Below are 21,240 nucleotides of genomic sequence, written 5' to 3'. Positions count from 1 at the left end.
AGGACAAATGTTTAATAGCTCATTTCAAAGTAAATTGGTATCTGGTACATACAAAAAAATGTTAGAATAAAATCAATTTTTTACAAAAAAACTGCATTTTGGTGCCATTTCTTAAGCGGTTGTGATAGCGGGGTACCAGTACGTCTTTTACTATTCCAAATCAGAAAATGCAGTATTCCTTTTCCTGTTTTATATCCAAGAATAATAGTAAAGAACGAACTCTAGTCCATAGAGACTTAAACAATAAAATAACTCGTAACTTAGAAAAAACTTTCGTACACGATTTAAAACTTTTCTTATCTCAGAACCTTTAACTAGTAACTTTGAACTTATTAGATTTTACATATTTGGAATCATCATGAAAAGCAGATTGTTTTGATGCATAGATTGGTAAAAACATAGATTGGTATCAAAACTTTTTTTTATAGTTCTGATTACTACCCCCCCTGCAAAAACTGAGGGGTGTACTTAATAGAGGGATGATTACCATTTTCAAAGCCTTTGACATCCAAACACTAGATTTCAGCAGACAGACGAGGGGCTAAGGGGGACAACAGCCCACTTACATTCACAACAGCCCCAGTAATGCTTTTTAACACAGAAAAGAGTTAAAAACAAAAGAAACAAGTCTTTTTTTTTAACGAACGTGAAAGGCGACGTGAAAACATGAGAAGAACATTAATTATCTTGTATATAATGAGGGTTGGAATTATCTAGAAGTCTCACTCTAACGCTAAAGTGTCCACGTACTACTTTTATATTAATAACCCTAAAAAACACACAAATCTGAAAAAAACACTTACTGAAATTAGAAAAAACAAATTTCAGTACCCCCTAGTCACAATATTCGGCTCCACATTTAAATTGTTACAAAATTTAGCTGATTGATATCCTCAAATCTAAACCCTTTCATATTAGGTAAACCAAAATGATTTTAAAAACTACCACGGATAATATACGTGAGGTAGCTAACCTGATTTTGAGAACTCCTGTTTTGCTTGTACTTTATTAACTGGCTTTATTGCCATCCTACAATTTCCACTAATATAATCTACCAAAAGATTAATCTTTTGTTTTAATAAAGTCTACATACACAAAATCGGTAGTTTATTAATTTCGTCTAACATAAAGAATCAAAAGGAAAACATTTCTTAATAAAAGAAAGAAAGGGCTATGGTAAATACGTCAAAAGTAAAAGGCAGAACAGATTACTGGCAGTTTGGATTGAATGGGGCTTGCTTTGGGTACATTTCCGTTGTTGTGTATGGTGGAGGAGCATCTGCAAAAGAAAACGATACTTTTAGGTCATACAATATCGCAAGATGTATTTTTCTGTGGAAGTAGCTAATTAACAAAACCATATTAACGATTCATTCATGCTAAAACGTTAGAAAATATAGCTCAACCTTTGGCAAGAATATAAATCCAGTTGAACAAATATTTATTCTGTGCTGCAGGGAGAGGAGAGGGCGTGGCCTATCCCCTCTCACAAACAAAACTTAAAATTTTCGAGTTATTGGGCGCTTCTTTTTTAAATTCTCGAGTGTTTGTTTTTTGTTCTGCTCCCCCCACCCGAAACAAAATGTAGCGTACGTGCCTGATCCCGTGCTTATAATTTCGGTTCTACTAAAAGTAAATGACAACAAATTATACAATGCCACTTTTTCTCCGAATAGTAATAAATGTTTTTTCAGTTGACACAGTGGAAATAGTTAAATATTAATCAATAAATCATATGTTTAAGGCAGAGAGAAACATGACAATTAATAGCTAATAGTATCCGCAAAAATACGCAAGACATTCTCATGTCTAAGCATCTTATTTTCACTCTCCTGAAAAATAATATAAATCACTTCCCTTAGTACCCTTTCTCTTACAAACAGAAACATATGCATTATTACTTAAGATATTCACATCTGGGTATTTGAATTTAATCTTGGTATCTAATAGCAAATATTCCACTCGTGTTCAAGCCAAAGACTTTATATTACAGAACATCAAATGTAGTCGAAAATATATTATAAAAGCTGAGACTGGAGTGTGGGTGGTTGTGGTTGAAAATCTTTGATTGGCTGTCGGGACCACCAATGAGAAAACGAAGTGTGGTTGCAATCGGCACAATTGTTCTTTAGAGCGTTAAGATCAAGTTGCAAATGCACAAATAAAGGAACCTCACAAAGCATTTTTCCACCCTTTTTTGCAAACCAGATTAAACATTTTATTAAAATCAATGTTCCTAGAAAGGATAACGAAAACCCCGCTTGAATATTTCAGTGTGCCATTTTTGGTCGCATTTTTTTTAAATAGTAGATGTTTTAACACAGTAGATGTTGGATTAAAATCGAGTATTTGTGGGCATCAAGCCATGGCTAATTGTAGAAAAAGCCAAGACAGATAGTCCAATTGAATTAAAATCGAATATTTGTGGGCATCAAGCCATGGCTAATTGTAGAAAAAGCCAAGACAGATAGTCTGATTGAGTGAGAGGCAAATCTGGCACTAACCCCCTTATTATAATTGTATAAAAATGATGTTAGTTCATTTGTTAATAGATAAGTCTATTTATTATCCGTCCATGCGTCATTCCTAGGGCAGAAGAACTAGTGTAGATAGTCACAGAACCAAGATAGTAATAAAATTAACGAACGAAAATAGAAAGCTGAACTTAATTTTATACGATAAATATTATAATTATGAAATTCTAATAGACTTACCTGGATGAATAAATGCTTGGTTTTGTCCGTAGGCTCCAGATGGATACGGTGCAGCTGGTGGATACGGTGCTCCAGCTGAGGGGTAGGGTGCGCTTGTTGGGTACTGCGGGTATGGAGCGCTATTGTTTGGAAACGGAGCACCATTTGTTGGGTAAGGGGCAGAACCATGATGTTGGCCACTCATTGGATAGGGTGCAGCAGCTTGATACGGTGGTGCATTAGTTGGGTATTGTGAGAACTCAGGCTTGTTTGGCTGAGCAGAAGGTGGCTGAACTTGGACATACTGTGCGGCGTTGTGGCTTGTCGGATTTGAAGGGTGAGCCGAGTAGGAAGCTGAAAAAAGAATTGAAAATGACTAGAAACCATCCTTCTAAGAAGCGATTGTGAACAGTTAAGGTTTACCAAAGAGTAAGGTACAGATTACCACAAACTGTTCATGGTGTTTAAGTCCTTTTTATTCTCTGATTACAATAACCGTCCTATTTTCACTTTAACTACTTTAAACAGCAATTCTTTCCATTTTGGCTAATTTGCTTTTTCTTCCGCTCCCTACAACCACTTACTGTGAAAAATCGAGAAGTACGATCATTATTAGAACTATTAAAAGTACAGTTATTACTATCATTATTACCTTTAGGTTATCGTAATAACAAATACAGACAGGGATACAATCCAGATTGAATTGTCGACCTTCATGTGAATCGTGGGATTTTCAATTAAAGTTTTTCTTTGTTCATGTCCTTTTTCAGAAATCCATAAGTGGAATCACCGTAAAAATTACCAAAATGGTCTATTCTATTAAATGAAATGGTCGATTCTATTATAAATAAACTCTGGTGTTAATCAAAGCAGCAGATAGATAATGGTTGCTGCAGAGACTGAAATCTAGTTGAGAGCAAAAATCAAGCCATTGCAGCACGAAACAATTATCAACTGACACCGACTCGAAAGTTGTAACGACTATTCAGGTTCAAGTTCACAGTAATTTCTTATCATGAAAACACCATTGGAGAGTTTAGAGAGAGCTAAAACCTCTTGAAAAAGACAGCCAGTCAAAATAAAAAAAAATCGAAAACTGTTTTCAAAGAAAACGAAAGTATTGAAACATTTAAAAATTAATGAAAAACATTGAAAAACATATAATTTCAAAGAAAATGGTCGGCGTGAAACAATGAACAACTGACTCGGAAGGTCTGACTATTCAGGTTCAGCTTCAGAACAATTTATTATCATGAAAACAGCATTTGAGAGTTTAGAGAGAGCCTAAAACCTCTTGAAGAAGACAGCCATTCGATTTGAAAACAAAAATCATCGAAATCCTCAAAGGCGAAAAACTTGATCGGGGGCTTATAATGCCTCATCTTGAGAACCAAGGAGAATCGCACTTTAGTATTGGTAACATAGGGATGTATCCACTTATTTTTCCAGGTTTCATCATATAGAACGGATGGTCATGTTTTTTTTTTTAACTTCACAAGTTTAAGATTCCTCTTATAGTTAGTTACGTAAAATTCAGACCATAAATTTGCCGCATATGACAGAAAATCATTTTTTATGCATTTGTAACGTACAACTGAGTATATAGCATTTCAAATATTAATGTATAAAAATAAAAAATTACTTCTTGAGGTTGTTCTTTGCTTCCAGTAAAGCAAAAACTGGCATATTGAGCGCCGAAAATAATGTTTCACTCTCATTAAAGGGTTACAATGAATAGTTCAACATCTCTCTTTTACATGGGAGAAATGAAAACTACATTTACAGAAAAAATTGAAAAAAAAACAACAGAAACTAAAAACAAAAAAAAACTGAAAGAAGCGAAGAAAAATTTAGAGAGCGAATAAAACTCCGAACACAAATAGAGTAAAAACTTCGGTATATCTTTCAATTTCAAATTTTATACGGGTGAAGTCCGGCACTGTTGTAATCTCCTTTCCTTCTTCATACATCTTTTTTTCTGTTCTGGTCTTCGTGCAGAACAAGAAGTCTTAGAGAAATAAATAAGGGCTGGTTTGAGAAAAAAATCCTTACATCTAGCACCCTTCTTAAGAATGAAGTTCTGATTCTATAGGTAAGTCTATGTCTTAACTATGTGGCAGCTTATCTAGAATTCCCCCAAAAGTGATCAAGACATTTAGAAATAACATAAAATAAGGAATCTAATAGAACTACTGTGATTTGTGTAGCAAGTCCCCTTATGGAGAGAGTAACCACTAAATAAGTACTGCTAAGGTTGCTCATACGAGAATATATGCTTAAATGAAGAATGATCGTTCAAAATTTCAGATTTAGATTAACTCCCGACACTATTAGATGTTGATCTTTACTTTTAACAGGAATAACAGACTCCTATATACCCTAGTGTCTTGTATCGATCATGCCAGTCTTCGGTTTACAGTAACATAATCAATAAGGTTAGCCGTCTTACCATCATGTGAATATCATGTTAACTTTTGGTCCATCTTAAGACTAATACTGTATTGGTTACAAGTAAACTTTCATGCCTACAAAACTGCAGCAGTCTATAACCGTTACTATTTTCTTTTCTTACACCAAACTTACCTAGGCTAGGATACCATCTACCCCTATTTCTACCGACATGGGCCTTAAAATCCCTAATACAATACCATATTTCAACCTCATATCCTGTCTATCGGTCCAACAGGGCATATACTATTATGGCTTATATCCTATAATTTTTAGTGGTAAAACGAACAACTAAAATCCCATCAACTAAAAAAGAGAAAGGATTTATTTTTGTTCAGGATCTGTATCAAGAATTACTGAGATGCTCCATAATAAAGGAGATGACACTTTTTCGAAAAATTTCGGTAACAGCGATCAGGGACTATGTTTGAATTGCTGTGGATGCTAAGCGGGGGGGGGGGGAATGTAGCGGAGTTGTAAAAATCGGGGGAAATGTTCTTGTTGTGGAGATCGGAAATGGGGGATATGGCAGAAGGCAAGCGCATTTTATCTTTCTTTTCTTTTAAGGTAGTAATGCGTGCAGATTTAAGGAGGAAGTAGTATGGAATTTTATTCTTTTTGTAGACGATACTCAGCAAAAGATTTTGGACTGATTCAATTTTGAAGCTAAGTTCGCTCAAAAGTTGTGAATATAAGACCGGACATGAGCATTCCAATGCATCTTTGGGCAATTAGACTTATTTATAAATTAAGTAAGGATAGTGATGCGCTTGCTTGTTTGCAATTATTGGAAATAATTGCATGTTCCATTCAAGTTATTAAACTTGGTAACACCAAAGAGTTTAGCTTGTTTCACTGACATCCTAGGTGGGATAGGATTTAGAAAAACGCGAGTACATTTTAAGAAGTTTATTTTCATTATATTTGATTTAGAGGTGGTATTTACTTTTATGATTAGATTCTCAGCTTAATTCAAAATATGGAGTAGGATTTCAAGGGAGTCGCATTTGATGTTCTTACAACAAATTTCAAGAATCTCCAAGTCATCCACATATTTCCATCTTTGAGGGAACTAATTGCCAATTTCATTACCCATCATCATAGACAGATATCATTGCATTCTTTTTCTTTTTACACATTGTTTTTTCTTCGTTTTACAAGTCTATGTATAATGAGTATGCACCGTGACAGAATAAAAGACAAACAAGAAAAGATCATGCATCACGTCCTGGAAAGAATTTCCAGGACGTGATCTTTCCAGGATTATCTTTCCAGGAAAGAATTATCTATAATCCAAGAAGACCAACGTTATAACACGCTGATCATATAACTAATAAAGGTTTTAAAAGGTAAGATAGAGCTTGGTTACAAAGTATTGTGTTGTGAATAGTCAGAATGACCTTATCCTATCCACACCCCCCTTCGTCATAGACTGGGCTGCCCCCTCCCATCCAGGACGAGATGCTGCGTACACCCATGCTGTTTACTCATTTGAATCACTATATCTAGCGTCTTTTGTAATTAACAAGGCATAATATTTAAATATATTTGAAATCTCTGAAAAAAAAAATGTATTTTCATATACAAGATTATTTTTAACACATGATATATTAAATTTAAAATTTTACGTTCTAATCGTGGTCGCAGCGGTAGCTGCAATCTAGTAAAGAATGATATACATCAGCAGCGATACATTTTTGGGTCATAAAATGGCCCGTAAGGTAATTTGGAACTCACATAATAGTAAAACTTCACTGATTATGTTATTATAAACCGAAGACTGGCAGGATCGATACAAGATACTAGGATACATAGGAGTGCTGTTATTGATGTTAAAAGGAAAGACCACCATCTACTAGCGTCTAGGGATAACCTAAAGCTATGCAAGAAAAGCAATCAAGTCTGATTCTCGACTTCGAACTTAAAAGATACCAGTTTTAACTTAAACCCAGACTGTTCATTATTACAGAGCGACTCAAACTTCCATCGCCATCTCGCGGAGGAGGTATCTGTGCCACTGAGCTGTAGCAACTGTTTTTAAGCGAGGTATTGTTATGTTTTACGACATTTTATCAAGACTTTTTATCAAAGAAAGAGTTAGTGAAGCGGCTGGTTATATAATAGGAATAGTTGGAAAGTTTCTACTCAATATCTTAGCGAAAATTAGCGTGGGAACTCAACGAAAGTAGCTATTCGCGCAAAAAATTGTTTAAGAATTTACTGAACGGACAAAGTGCTCATTAAAATTTACAAACATTAAAAATCCTATTTCTTCAATAAGTACAGGGTGTATACTCCCCTGCCGAGGAATAGTGATGGCATTATAATGACGGCTCCGAAGAAATATTACATATTTGGAAGTAAAAAATTAAACTTAAGACCAACCGAAACAAAGTTCAAACTCAAAAGGACCAGAAACGAAAAACAAAACGAACAAAAATTAAAATAAATGATCAACCATGACGATAGCTGATACTGATATAAATGAATAAATAAATATTAAAACGATTAAAGATTAACTTTGAATATTCGAGTCAAACTTTAAACGAAAAAAAAAATTACTACAAACAGGAGTTTGGCTACTGCCCCTACCCTCTCCCTTAATCGTTAAAACTTTTTTCGTCATTTGATTTTTTTTTGACAATTACAGTTTCTCTCAGAAAATCATGACATCAAAGAGGGAGTGTGCTCATCATAAGTGCTTTTATATACAGTAATTTCGTTTGTAAACAATAACATCTCTACAATTTTTTTTCTCTATAAAACATTCTCTTTTTTTTACAGTGTTACAGTTCCAGGATCATAATTCCCTTGTAGATCTTTTTTTCTTCTTTGAAATATTATTTCGGTAACAGATGTACCTGAAAAGCTGTATGTTACATAGAGGGAGTTTTTTCTTTCACGTTTGTCAAAACCATTATAGACGGTTGAGTTTAATGACATGGATTTCTGGAAATTCAGAATTTTTTTAAACAAAATTACAGATTTTTTAGCTTACAATGTCGTTTCTTAAGAACGGCACGACCTAGTGGCTAATAGGGAAACATCTACAAACAATAATATACAGTTTGCACCTTTGTAATAACAACAGTATAAACAAATTATGTTGAATTAGGAATAATAAAACTCAAAACCAAGATAAATTACAATAAACAGCCGATTCAAACTCAAAACGAACAAAAATTAACATGAGTAGGGCTGATAACCCCCATACCTTCTCAAGACCAGAACATAATTTGCACTTTACTGAAAAAAATGACCGTGGATTGTCAGTTTAATTAACATATACTAATATTTATTCCTTAAAGTTTTGATTTGTATTTATGACAGTAAAAAAAAGTGGAAATATTCAAAACATATTTTGTTTTCAGTAAAGCACAAACTATGTTACGATCTTGAGAAGACATGGGGTTATCAGCCCAACATATGTTAATTTTTGCTTGTTTTAAATTTGACTCGGCTGTTTATTGTAATTTCTGTTCGTTTTAAGTTTCATTTACTTATTGACAGTGATTTCTTGGTAGTTTTAAGTTTAGAAGATTATTTGAATCTATTTCTGCTAATTTTTGGCTTAATGGAGCTCTTCACTTCTTTTTGCAAAGCTTGTTTTGTGGGAGGAGTTTTTTTTTTTTAATTGATTCCTGTTCGTTTTTTATTGACAATTTTTTTTCATATTTTAATTTTTTATATGTTTTCGGGTTTTTTCTATAAGAGTCCTTAGCTTGGGTTGCTAATTGTATGTTAGAGAAACTTTTTTAATATTTTTTCCTTCTGACAAAAACAGTATTTTTTAATTTAATTGTAAAACTCCTGAAGTTGTCCTTAAAAATAAAACTTAATATTATTCCCAAAAGATTCTATCTATGCTCTTTGATAAACTAGATACACTTACACTCTTTTTATTTATTTAAATCGTAAGAGTAGAAGCAGTAATAGTAGTAGCCCCAAAAGTTTCAACTTAATACCCCCAGTCGTTCTCGGTATATTGATGAGGTGTCTTATTATCAACCATAAACACATTACTTTTGATTAAGTTTAAAGCAACATTTAGTATTGAAGCATAATGGTCCAATTACATAATTTGGGGCGGGGGGGGGGGGGGGGGTGGAAATGCCCAATATCCCTAAAGACATAGTTGCTAGAAAGTTCTGCTATGCTTACCAAAATGGCTGTATCAAAATTTTGACTGGACGCACTTTGGAAAATTAATGGGCTTGAGAGAGGAGCTGCTTGTCCACCAATCTCTTTTTACTCTTAAAAAGGGCACCAGAACTTTAAATTTTGAATCGAATTACCCCATTTAAAAGTTTCAATCATGTTAATGGCTATTATATATTGCTGTTGCCTGTGATATTGCTTATATGCCCTTTTGAAAACCTGGATGCATACAGTTTTTTCGTTTAATTTAAACCCATCCTAAACGCCCCCTAAAATTTTCACCTTAGTACCCTAAGCGTCATTAGTTATACATAATGGTCATTAGTTATAAAAGTATACACATAATGGATTCTGGCTAGTTCACAATTCCCTCCAACTTACCCTTAAAGGCCTAACTTAATAATATAAGTTGTTCTTCAGATATTGCTTTGTCACCGTTTAGGAAGCTCACTTGCTCGTAGTTTGTTTTGATTTAGTTCAACATCCGCCTAAATATACCTTAATACTCCACCTTAATACCCTTAGCTTGCGCAGCAGCAACAGTTATAGCAGTATTAGCAGTAGTATGAGCATGGCACCTTTGGTTTTTTCAACATCCCCTCCAACATACACTAAAAGTTTCAGCTTAATACCATCAACCGTTCCTGAAGCATTTCTGATGCATCTGCTTGACAACCTGCGTGGGCATAGCGTGTTTCGAATTAGTTCCATGCAGTTTCTATATATCCCAAATTTTCCCCCTTAATACCCTTAGTTTTAATAGCAGTAGTAGCAGTAGCCTAAGCTTTAGTGGCAGCAGTAACAATAGAAGTAGCATTAATAGTAACAGTAGTAGTAGTATGAGTAGATGCAGTAGCAATAGAGTGAATATTATCTTTTGGTTAGTTCAAAATCCCTCACAACAAGCCCTATTAGTTTCAACTTTACGCGCCAAACTGTTCCTAAGATATCCCTGTTATACCCTTTTAACAATCTGCATAAAGACGGGGTGTTGTGATTCAGTTCACCTTCCCCCTAAAAATTCCTTGACAATTTCACCTCCATACCCTTAGGCATAATTGTAATGCTAGCCACAGTAGTAGCATTGACATTACTAGTAATAATGTTGAATAGAGGTACCACTACTAGCAGCAGTAGATTGCCTTTTGGTCAGTAGAACATCCGTCTCATTAAGTCCTGGACATTTCAACTTAATGCAACTAGCCATTGCTATTACATTGCTTATATGTTCTTTTGATAACCTGTATTCCTATACTTCTTGAAATTTTCATCTCAATGCTCTTAACCTTACAAGTAGTTGCAATAGAAGTAGTACTAGTAGTAAATGTAGCAGTAATAGTAGAATTAGTAGAAATGTGCACATATTCCCTTTTGGTGAAATTATCTTCCCTTTAAGCATTCTCTAAAAGTTCCAACTTAATATCCAAGTCGATTCTTAAGAAACGTAATTTTGACAATGTGCATACACATGGCATCTTTTGATTTTGTTCAAATTTCTCCTCAATACTGTAAATGGAGTAGTGTGGTAGTAGTAGTGGTGGTAGTTACGGTGGTATTAGTAGCATGCAAATATTACCTTTTTGATCATCTTCCTTATCATTTCCTGAATTTTCCAAATTAATATACTGAATTATTCCTGTGTTACACCCTTTTGATAATGCATATAGACATAACATCTTTTGATTTAGTTCAACGCTCCCCTCAACATTCTCCGAAAGGCTTACCTGAATACCCTTCGTCTTTTTGGAAAGTAAAGTTCAAAAAGGCATACCTTTCTCACTAACATACACTATGTATGAACGAATTGCCTAACTTACAGCCCTGAGGACTGTGAGGAGGTTGACATCCTCAAAGACAGAATTACTTGACCTTTCAACAATGCCGAACAAAAAGGCTCTCTTAAAATTTTGATAGGGTGGGTTCTGGGGAACGGCTTAAGAGGGGCTGATTGCCCTCTATTCACTTTTGACTCTTAAAAAGGACAATAAAGCTTCAGACTTCCAACCAAATGAACTCCGTTCCATCCAAAGTTCATACGACCCCACGTTCGATAAGAACCTTATATACCCCGGAGCATAACTTACAACCCTTGCCCATCAGCTCTGGGGGATTGTGTCCACTCTAAAAACATTGCTATGCGATTTTTGGACTATTGGTAACAAAATGGCTATTTCATAATTTACTACTTTAATTGAACGCGTTTCCGGAAAAGAGGGTTTCAGGGAAGGGGGCTAGTTGCTCTCCACCATGTTTGACTCTTAAAACAGAACTAGAACTTTACATTTCCAATCAAGTGAGCCTCTTCTAAAGTTCCACGACCTCCCCTTCCATAAAAACCTTATATGACACTGGGGCATAACTAACAACCCTTAACCCCAGACTCTAGGGATTCCATAAGCCCCAACGGCCTTGTTATATGGTCTTTGGATTATTTTTGAACAAATGGCTATCCCAAAATTTCTATCAGATGCATTTGAGGAAAATATGACGTGGGGGGTGGATGCCCCCAGTCACTTTGACTCTTAAAAAGGGCACTAAAACAATTGATCTCCAATCTAATGAGCCCACTCCGAAGTTTATACGACCACCATTTCCATAAAGACCTTATATGCCCTTTGGACATAACTTACAGCCCTTGCACTAGGGGCTGCGGATAGGTTGTTATCCTCAAAGACATAATATCCAGATCTTTCAACTACACTTAACAAAATGGCTATTTCATTATTTTGATTAGATGTGTCTTGGGAATATGGGGAGGGGGGGGGGGCTTGTTACACTATTATTACTTTTGACTATTAAATAGTGAATTAGCTCTTTCAATTTCCAATCGGAGAAGCCCTTTTCGAAGTTTCGACTTAATAACTTTCGATATTAAAAAGGCAGCCCTTTCAATTTCAAATCAAATGAGCCCTTTTCAAAGTTTCTACGACAACTCCTTCGATACGAAGTACCCTATTCTACAAGAAGCAAACCAAAAAAAAAGTACAGCACTGCCTATGATAAATGATTGTACCTGAAATTGGGTAAAGATCGATCAAGTAGATAGCCTCACTTACCTTGGTAGCATTATTAGTAAAGACGGTGGGTGCAATGAAGATGTTAAAAGTAGAATAGCCACCCAAGGTGTTTTTTACAGATGAAAAAAGTTTGGAAGAACAGTAAGATAAGTCTGCGAACGAACATTGGAATATTGGAGGCTACAGTGATGACAGTGGGTGTAAAGAGGGAGGCTTTAAATAGAATAGGATGGAGGAGGATCGTGAGTGGCTGTGTTGGCCTCAGGCGGTTTGGTGCTGCGGTGAGTTGTCAGTAGTAGTAGTAGTAGTAGTAGATATTCAAAGCCAGATATCAAAAGGAATATTCATTTTGTAGGCTTTTTGCCCAAACTTAAATTTCTACTCATCCTACTACAAGCAACATGGACAAGACCCTGCTAAGTTCCACCTGCTACGGTATAAAAGGACATTTCAATCATATTCAGTGCAAGCAGACATAACCAACTACTATGGCGGATTCAATTGACTTTATTCGTCATTGTTCATCTCTCAAAAATGTATTCCCCTTTTTCAAGTCAGTACAGTAGAAGACACCATGAAAACGCGAACTGCCCAAAATTCTATTCCCGTAAAATTGTCTTTTGCCCTTTGTACAGCAGTTACAGCAATGCAACTCATTGCATCGTAATAGTCATCTTAACAAGAAAAATCGTTTGAACAAAACAAAGTAAAAAATCAACCCAAGAAATATATATGTTCCTTAAAGTCACTTAACTATAAAACAGTGATTCCCAACCGATTTTGGGCCATACCCCACCTATACATCGTAAAATACTGATATCCCTTCATGTTATTTAAATTTTGTTACTCAAAATTTTACGCGTATTTACCTGAATGAGAATTAAAATCGCCATTAACTTGGTAACTTTTTTCGAGTCTTCCTCAAGGCTTATTTTATACTATTTTTTTTTTTATAGTATTAGCAAAATAAACTAATTAGACCAAATTTATGCCTGTATACAGCAGCACCTTTTATACAATGCATGACGTCATTGCAATACTATCGTGCATCTTTTTTGCAAATTAAATGCGTATGAATGTCATGTCATTCTCATGAAAAAATTTTTCCAAAGCTAAGGCTCTTGAGCAGTGTCAGATGAAGGGCACACATCCTGCACATGACCCACCGATAAATTGTATGCCCCACTGGTGGAGCCTATGCCCTACGTCGGGGATCACAGCTCTAAAGACATACTTAAGAAAGATTAAACTTACTTGAATGAGTAGTTCCCCTTTGTCTTCTCCTATAAAGTATGCAGCAAGGACATAAACAACAGCAGAGGACACACCCGACAAGAACAAACACCACAATGCCGGCTATTATACCAAGTATTTTGTCAACACTGAAAGATAAACAAGCTTGTTGACCAGTCAAGTGCAATTTATCAAAAGCACTTATAGTGGAGGAAAGATACGAGAAAAACTGGTCAAACCTCGGGGAAACTGCAACAGAATTTTTTTTACCCCAAAATGCTTAGAAAAATCAGCTGAATTACACAAAAATCCACCAAAATCTCCCTTGTACAAGTGTCCCAGATTTGCCCTTGAAAGGAGAAATGAGGGGGGAAACCCATTTTTGTGTTTAAAAATATTTGTGAGTTAATAGTTGTTTCCTATCAAATCAAGCAAAATGACTCTAAATCTGAATTCAGGTTTCCATTTTTCCGTACCCTTATGCCCATTTCCACCCCAAGAGGGTGGAGGGTTATAACTCGAAATTAAGAGGTTGTCGTATTTTTTGATCGTTTCTCATGAAATGAATGGTAGCCAATTCGAAAATAAAGTTAAAACCTTGATTTTACGCAGTCAACTACCTCATCTTACCTAAAACAGTTGTGAAAATTGATCTATATGAACTAGTCCCCTCTCCCCTTCAATTTACGGTTTTCCATTCTTTAATGATATTCTTTTGCTGATCTAATCACTAGAGCCATCTACAATAGTACTTGCTTCATGACTGGGTTCAAGGCTATATAAAAGGCTTGTGTCATTTTATTTACTTTTAAAAAAAAAAGACAAAAGAATAAACTGGGATCTGCGAGCATTGAGTAGAAATATTTCGTGTGATATTGTTTAGGATTATGCTTCTGATTTTGGAAAGAGCGGATAATCATTTCTGATTTCCTGTGTTTATTCTACACTTATGCATGTTAATGAGCACGCTAGTCGAGCTGGAAAAACTATAGTCATTACCTTGGACCAACGGCTTTACTGGAAAGCAAAGTGTATCGTCGATGCAGAGCCAGCCACACGTGCTGAAGAAATGCTATAGTTATCCTAGGTGGATTTTACAACAATCAGTTTTATCAAAACTGAACAGCAGAGTTTTTGATGGCAATGGCATGCTACCAGAACCCCTTGAAAAGGCAAAACAGACTTACGAGTCACTCCTTGAGGGATATAACATTGACGAAACGCAGGTGTCGGAAGTAGCAGAGCTTATCTATGGAATATTTCATAGTTTAAAAGAACGATTATCCGAGTCCAGAACTGCCCGTTTTTGGTTTCAGTATCTGGACCTGCTTGGAATTTTGAGGAGCCTGAGAGCTGAACTAAGTGGCAATTTTGAGCTTTATCTGTAGTCTTTTTTAGTAATACTTCCTTACTTTGCTGCTTCCAGTCACAATCTTTACACGAAGTCCAATTGGATGTTCGTGCAGTCGATTTTTTAGTTGAGGAAAGACAACCCAGAGCAGTACAGAATGTTAAAAGATTACCTGTTCATCCGGTGAACTGACAACTACTAGGCGGCACTTCCTCCTGATTTGGTGATCAAACAAACGTTAATGAGAAGTATAAAATGAGTGGTGGTCTGATAAGATGTAGAGGCACGACTAAATTGCAGGAGACAATTTGAACATCTGCTATATCTACTTTGGTTCTCGTTAACAAACCCATGCAGAACTTGCTTGAACTTGCAGAGTTGAGTGCTGAAAATCAAACAGAAGGGATATCTTCGAGGAAAGCTAGAGATCTGGTGGACAAAGAAAAAATAGTTCGATACATTGAGTCCCTAGAACCCTTCAGGCAGGATTCACAGCTGTTGAACTTGGTTACTGGTGTTCGCACTTCATCATCTGTAAGCATAGACGATGTCAAATCTGTGAGAGAAAAGATTCTGAAGGACATGAAAGCGAAAGAAACTGACAAATATGCCTTCAGGAGAAAGGAGAAAGCTGTAACTATGGCTGAGAATTCATCTGTGGTGATAGGTAGCGAGAAGTAAATTGTCGAACCAACTCTAATCTTCCGACGTCTAGCCGCAGTGGCTAGTACCAGTGGTTCTGACAAGAACCTGGTTCTGCCGTTCGACCTCTGCACTTTTGCACCATTGTTTTTTAGTTCGTTCGAGGTGATGAGGACAGCCGACAAAGCATCTACAGATGCACTGATGAAAATTGAGTGGATAGAGGGTCCAGTGACATTGCCAACCTCCCAGAGAGTTTTGGACGGTGACTGGCTAATCCACAAAATACCGTGAACTGCCGGGTCCATATACTCTAAGGTGGCAGAATCTTACGTAGATTATGTCAAAAGACATTTCGGCCATGCAGTGGTAGTTTTTTACTCTTACACTGAAACGCCAACGACGAAAAATTTCATACGACTGAAGAGAGTCTAAGGTTTGTCGTATCCAACGACTGAATTCTCTGCTAACATGAAGATTATCAAAAGTAAGGAGGAATTTTTGAGAAGTCCAAAAATAAAGAATGCTTGATCAACCTACTAACTGAGAGGCTGGTGAACTCAGGATGTCAAGTTCTACATACTCAGGATGATGCCGACGTCTTAGTTGTACAAACTGCAGTCAGTTACGCCGAAACTTTGTCGACTACTTTGATTAGAAATGATACCGACCTATTAGTCCTTCTGCTGTACTCTGCCAAGCTTGATGCATGGGATATTTTAATGCAGACAGACACACATGAAAATAACCGACGAGTGTATGACATAAAAATGATCAAGAACAAACTAGGAGCCGAAGCAGCAGAAAATCTAATTGATTGCCACGCAATGTCTGGCTGTGATACAACATCTAGACTTTACGGCGTTGGTTTCCGTGTCACTTAAAGATGGTATTTGTAAGAATGCTTGCAAGATCTTCATAAAAACCAGGATCAAACCACTAGGAGATCAAAAAGCGTTGCTCTACATATACAAAGAGAAAAGTAATGAGAAGACCCTGAAGGATGTCCAGATGCGGTTATTTACTATGCGGGTTGCAAGTTCAAATGCTTTCGTTCAGGCAGAGCAGTTTCTGCCAATTTGGATGCCGCAAAGTACCACTTTTACAGGTGCTATTTGCAAATAATGAAGTGGTAAGACATGTCCAATTTGCTAAAGCACGAAGAGTGGTTTTGGCGCCTCTCTTTGTCGCGGAATATGCATCTTCACATTATGACAGATGCTTCACCAGCACCAGAAAATATGCTTAAGATGGTGCGGTGCACCAGCGTGTACGAATCTCTCAGATGCATCTGCCATTGGAACGGTTTACCCTGCAGCTATGCCAGTGGGGAGTTTAAAGGGGCGTTATGATCTAACGCTGCAGCAAGACATGATGAAGACGATAATAAAGACGAGTAGGAATAAGAACTTACTTTAGATTGCGCTTTAAAATCAAAATTCTTTTGTGATTGATTTACCTGAGTTCTAAACGTTCCTTTTTATAACTGATTGATCTGAAGTTTTGACCCCGATTAAAAAGTTGGTATTTAAGAAGTTATACTAATCAACGCCTCATATTACAGGGCCCTCAAAGGTGGAAATCACGTAAATAGTAAAAAAACGCTTTTTGGCCTCGTATTTGGCAATAAACTAATTTATTTGATATAAAAGGATCCTTTAGTCGCAGGAATCCGTCAAATAATGATCTCTGTACTTTACTCACCCTCCACCCCATTCTATGAAGGTAAAAATTAATATCCTGATAGAGAAAACAGGATTTTTGATGTCGTATTCGGATTTGCTATGCTTGATTTGATAGGAAACGACTATTTAAGCTCCAAAACATTTATAAACACAAAAATCGATTCCCCCTCATTTCCCCCTTCAAGGGCAAATTTGGGACCCCTGTGCAAGAGGGATTTTGGTGGATTTTTTTATGTAATTCAGCTAATTTTCTGAACATTTTGGTGTAGAAAAAAAAATCTGTTGCTATTTCCCTGAGGTCAAACAGTATTTTTGCTCCACTATTACCATTTATACAAGAACTGGTAGGGCTCATTAGGATTTTTCATATCATTGTATTTATATATTTTGAAATTCATTGCCAGAAAAAACTGTAATTTTTTTTTTTTTTTTTTTTTTTTTTTTTTTTTTTTTTTTTTTTTTTTTTTTACTCAGAAATTTTCAACAAAAATTACAATCAGAGAAAGGATCATAAAGTCACATTTCAGCAAATTAAAACTATTTGTTGAGGAAGAAAAAAAATGACTGATAGCTTTTTGGACTATTTGCTTGTGTTAATCAATGAAAAGGAATAAATATGCACACATATTTGAATAAAATACAAATACCAAACATAACTTTCTACCAGCTCAATTATCTTTGGTAACCATTATTGTTAGTAAAAACAATTACAGAGAAAGGTTAGCCCAAAAGACATCAGAAGATTGTTAGAGAATACTGGTTTATCCTATTTTCGTTTGTTGTTAGATTACCATCTTTTGCTAATTTTGTTTGTTATATCAGATCGCTTATATGTTTAATTCAAGGTCATTTTAATTTATTTTCAGTCAAGTAGACTAATGTATGTATAAAGAGTTGTAAACACCATATCAAATCCTATTAAAAAATTGTCCAAAGCTGTAAGGAATTTAGAAGAAAGAAAAAATACAGTCTTCGCAATAAATATACGCGCTCGAAAAAAGTATAAATCATGGGACACAATCGTTCGTTTCATGTATTTTATTTGAACAATCTTATCTTACTGAGTACTTAGTCATGTATATGAAGCACGTATCTTGTTTAAACAATTGCTAGTTAAAAATTTTTATTGCGTACATTTTTCTATTACTTTGGTAAAGATTTGCTTTTCAAAAGTTCTAAGTCGGTTGCCTATCTTATAAAATTCGATTGACAGCATCTTAGCTCTATTCAGGCTAAAAAAAAATTTCTGAGGAACACAATGACAGAGGTCGGTACTACTTTGTGGTGAGGTCACTTTTGTTACTTAGCAAGAACACTAGAACTTCAATTTATGTTATAATTAGCCCTCCATGATATTCTACGACCGCAAGTCCATCACGGTGACCAATGGTGAAAACAAACAAATACACTTCTTTAATTATTATTCTAGATTTATTTTTTTTTTTAAATCGTATTCGTATTGATAGCTCAGAATTTAAAGCTTCTGCTCTTGGAGATGAATTTTGTGATGTAATTTTCATCAAGGATGTATCACTTTTGAGGGTTATTTCTCTCTGTTTCAAAGTTTTGCAATTTTATATTAAATTAAGGAGATTAGCACACTTGGAGTGAATCCTTCTGATCCATGAATAGTTATCTAAATTCTGCTTTTCATAGATTCGGCTTCTACGACCAAGATTTGCTCTTTTCTTGCCAGTCCTTAGCATGAATGAACTGTTATAACCATACGAATACTAACTGTGTGTTGGATCACACCAATTGACAAAAGTTATTTTTGTCAACGATTACTAAAGTAATCAGAACAAGTTCAAAATAATATTTCCTTTTTGAATTTACACTTGGTCAATTGAAACCTGAATGACTTATATACCTTAAGAGTATTTCTGCTCCTTAAAATTTTTAAGGAATATTGACTTGTCACAAACCCTTACGCTCAACGTGCGCTTCGTCTCATACCCCATTGATCTACACTGCATAGTTCCTTCATACAATTTTTTCTGTGGTCTTCAGTGCGAAAGCTTCATCCCCCCCCCCTTTGGTCAATATTAAGCTCCGTTTCCGATCCGCTTCGGTAAAAAAAATTCACATCCTCGTTTCTGACTTCCTTTAGAAGACAGTACAGAGCCCCTGCGATCAGCAGTACGTATATTCTGCTTCTGAATCCCTTTTGTTTTCAGTACGTACGCTCTTTTGTTTTCAATACGTAAGCTCTACCTCTAGCCTCCTTTGGTGACCAATGCGTAGCGTGTACACGCTTTGACCTCCATTGGTCAACAGTGCAACCCCAATATCTCCGGCTTCTTTTGTGTGGAATTGGAGTAAGACTGTCCTGAATGAAAATGAGCCAAGAGATAAGGTAGTTTTTGAAAAATTATTGAAAAAAAATGGTGATGGAAAATATCTGATTGTATTTATGAAAAGTTTTACCAAGTATTACCTTCTGCAAAAACTTAAATAACAGAATTTCACAAAAGAAGCTCTTCAAGCGATTACAAAACAAATCACATACTACCCCAAAGTGGTGTACTATTGCAGTCCTTTCTTTCGAGATCAAAAAGGAAAGAATCCTAGGGACACTAAATCATATGCAACCAGAAGCACTATTTTACCCATTTTGGAATCCCATGCATAATTATATTAAAAATATCTCCAAGTTCGCGAGAGACTAGAGTATTACGTTCGAAAAGTTGTCTCCTAATTATCCCATGTCCAGCAGCTTCACACACATAAAGCTCACATTTTTAAAATATAGAGCCACAATAGTGTATAGTGACGCCTCACCAGCTCGGCTTCTTGTAAGTGGAATCTTTTTTACAATTCATTATCATATATACCTTTAAGAAAATATCACCAGCGACAATCAACCAAGAAGAATTTTCTAGCAGCCCCCTTGGCCAGCACACAAGTCAAAAAAAAGAATTTTAAAAAGCATATTAGAACGCTTCCGTCACAGGCAGCCTGCAAACACCAGGTGTTGTCACAAAAGCTGACACTAATTTCAGCTCTAACAAGGCACAGATAGCAGACACATTTCACATGCAGAATCGCAGAACCGTTGCTACCTTCACAGTGATATTGAGCCATCATCTTCTTACGAGCGAGCAGTTCATCAAGCAGTCATAGCTCAGCAGTTTTTGCCTACCAATATGTGCCAGTCGAATCCAACAACATCTTTCACATTTCAGACTTGACAAAAGAGCCTATTCTTTCAACCATAAAGCAAGAGCCGTTCAGCCTAATCCTCCCTGAGCAAATACTGTTCTGTGCATTCAATTTCAGTGACAACTTGGGTTTCAAACTTTCTGATTCACCCTTTATCTTTGATGATTTTGCCTTTTTAATTTAAACCTTTTTGATTTTAATGTGTTGACTGTTTATTTGACTTAATGTAACGTGTAGAGTGTGTTATGTTGACTTAATGGATTATTTTGAAATTTTGTTTTCTTTCTTTTACGCGACATATAAAAGCGAATTCGGCTCTTAGAGCTTGTGATAGCCTTTTGAAAATAAATATTATCTTATCTCAGAACACAATGCAACCCCCAAGAAGAAAGCAGCATTGTAGACGACAAAAGGAAGCTGATTTATTTAAAATGGAGTAAAAGGTGGCAGAATATTCAAGTGAAAACTTACTAAGTATTCATTAATTTTTACATTCACGACAACATAGAAAAAGGGAAAATTTAACATTTTTTTGTTTCCCATGTTCCTTGAGCTTGGATTTGCTATAAATCTTAGATTCTTTAAAAATCTGTGTTGAAGAGGTCTGGCCAGCAGCACAGTAAAACCAGAGTCTGGCCTCATTTTAGCAAAACTTTCAATTTATATGTGTTTCTTGATAGTCTCCGGGCATTGTTGCGATATAGTTTTTACGATGCTTTTGATAATTAACCACCCATATTAAATTTTTGAACCACTTAGTGTATATCATAACCATCCATCATATCCACACAGGAATTTATTTTTGTCTTATAGTTTGGTTTTCTACCGTTGTTTTAAGGGTTAGAAGAAGT

At 35.7% G+C, this 21,240-nt stretch overlaps 1 protein-coding gene across 1 annotated transcript in view; it reads right to left on the bottom strand.

The window, feature by feature from the left end:
• Positions 1-1,090: 1,090 nt before the first annotated feature.
• Positions 1,091-21,240, bottom strand: part of LOC136032994 (protein shisa-4-like) — a 32,138-nt gene continuing 11,988 nt past the window's right edge. Inside the window, exons 3-5 of the mRNA XM_065713520.1 lie at positions 13,571-13,698; positions 2,715-3,047; positions 1,091-1,279 (exon numbers count right to left, since the gene is read on the bottom strand). Coding sequence (XP_065569592.1) covers positions 1,209-1,279; positions 2,715-3,047; positions 13,571-13,698 — 532 coding nt within the window. The 3' untranslated portion in view covers positions 1,091-1,208. The remainder of the gene's footprint in view (positions 1,280-2,714; positions 3,048-13,570; positions 13,699-21,240) is intronic.

Source organism: Artemia franciscana, chromosome 11 (genome assembly GCF_032884065.1).
Source record: "Artemia franciscana chromosome 11, ASM3288406v1, whole genome shotgun sequence".
In the NCBI taxonomy this organism is placed as follows: Eukaryota; Metazoa; Arthropoda; class Branchiopoda; order Anostraca; family Artemiidae; genus Artemia; species Artemia franciscana.
Note: the sequence above shows the minus strand (reverse complement) of the source record. Positions and strands in the feature narration are given on the sequence as shown.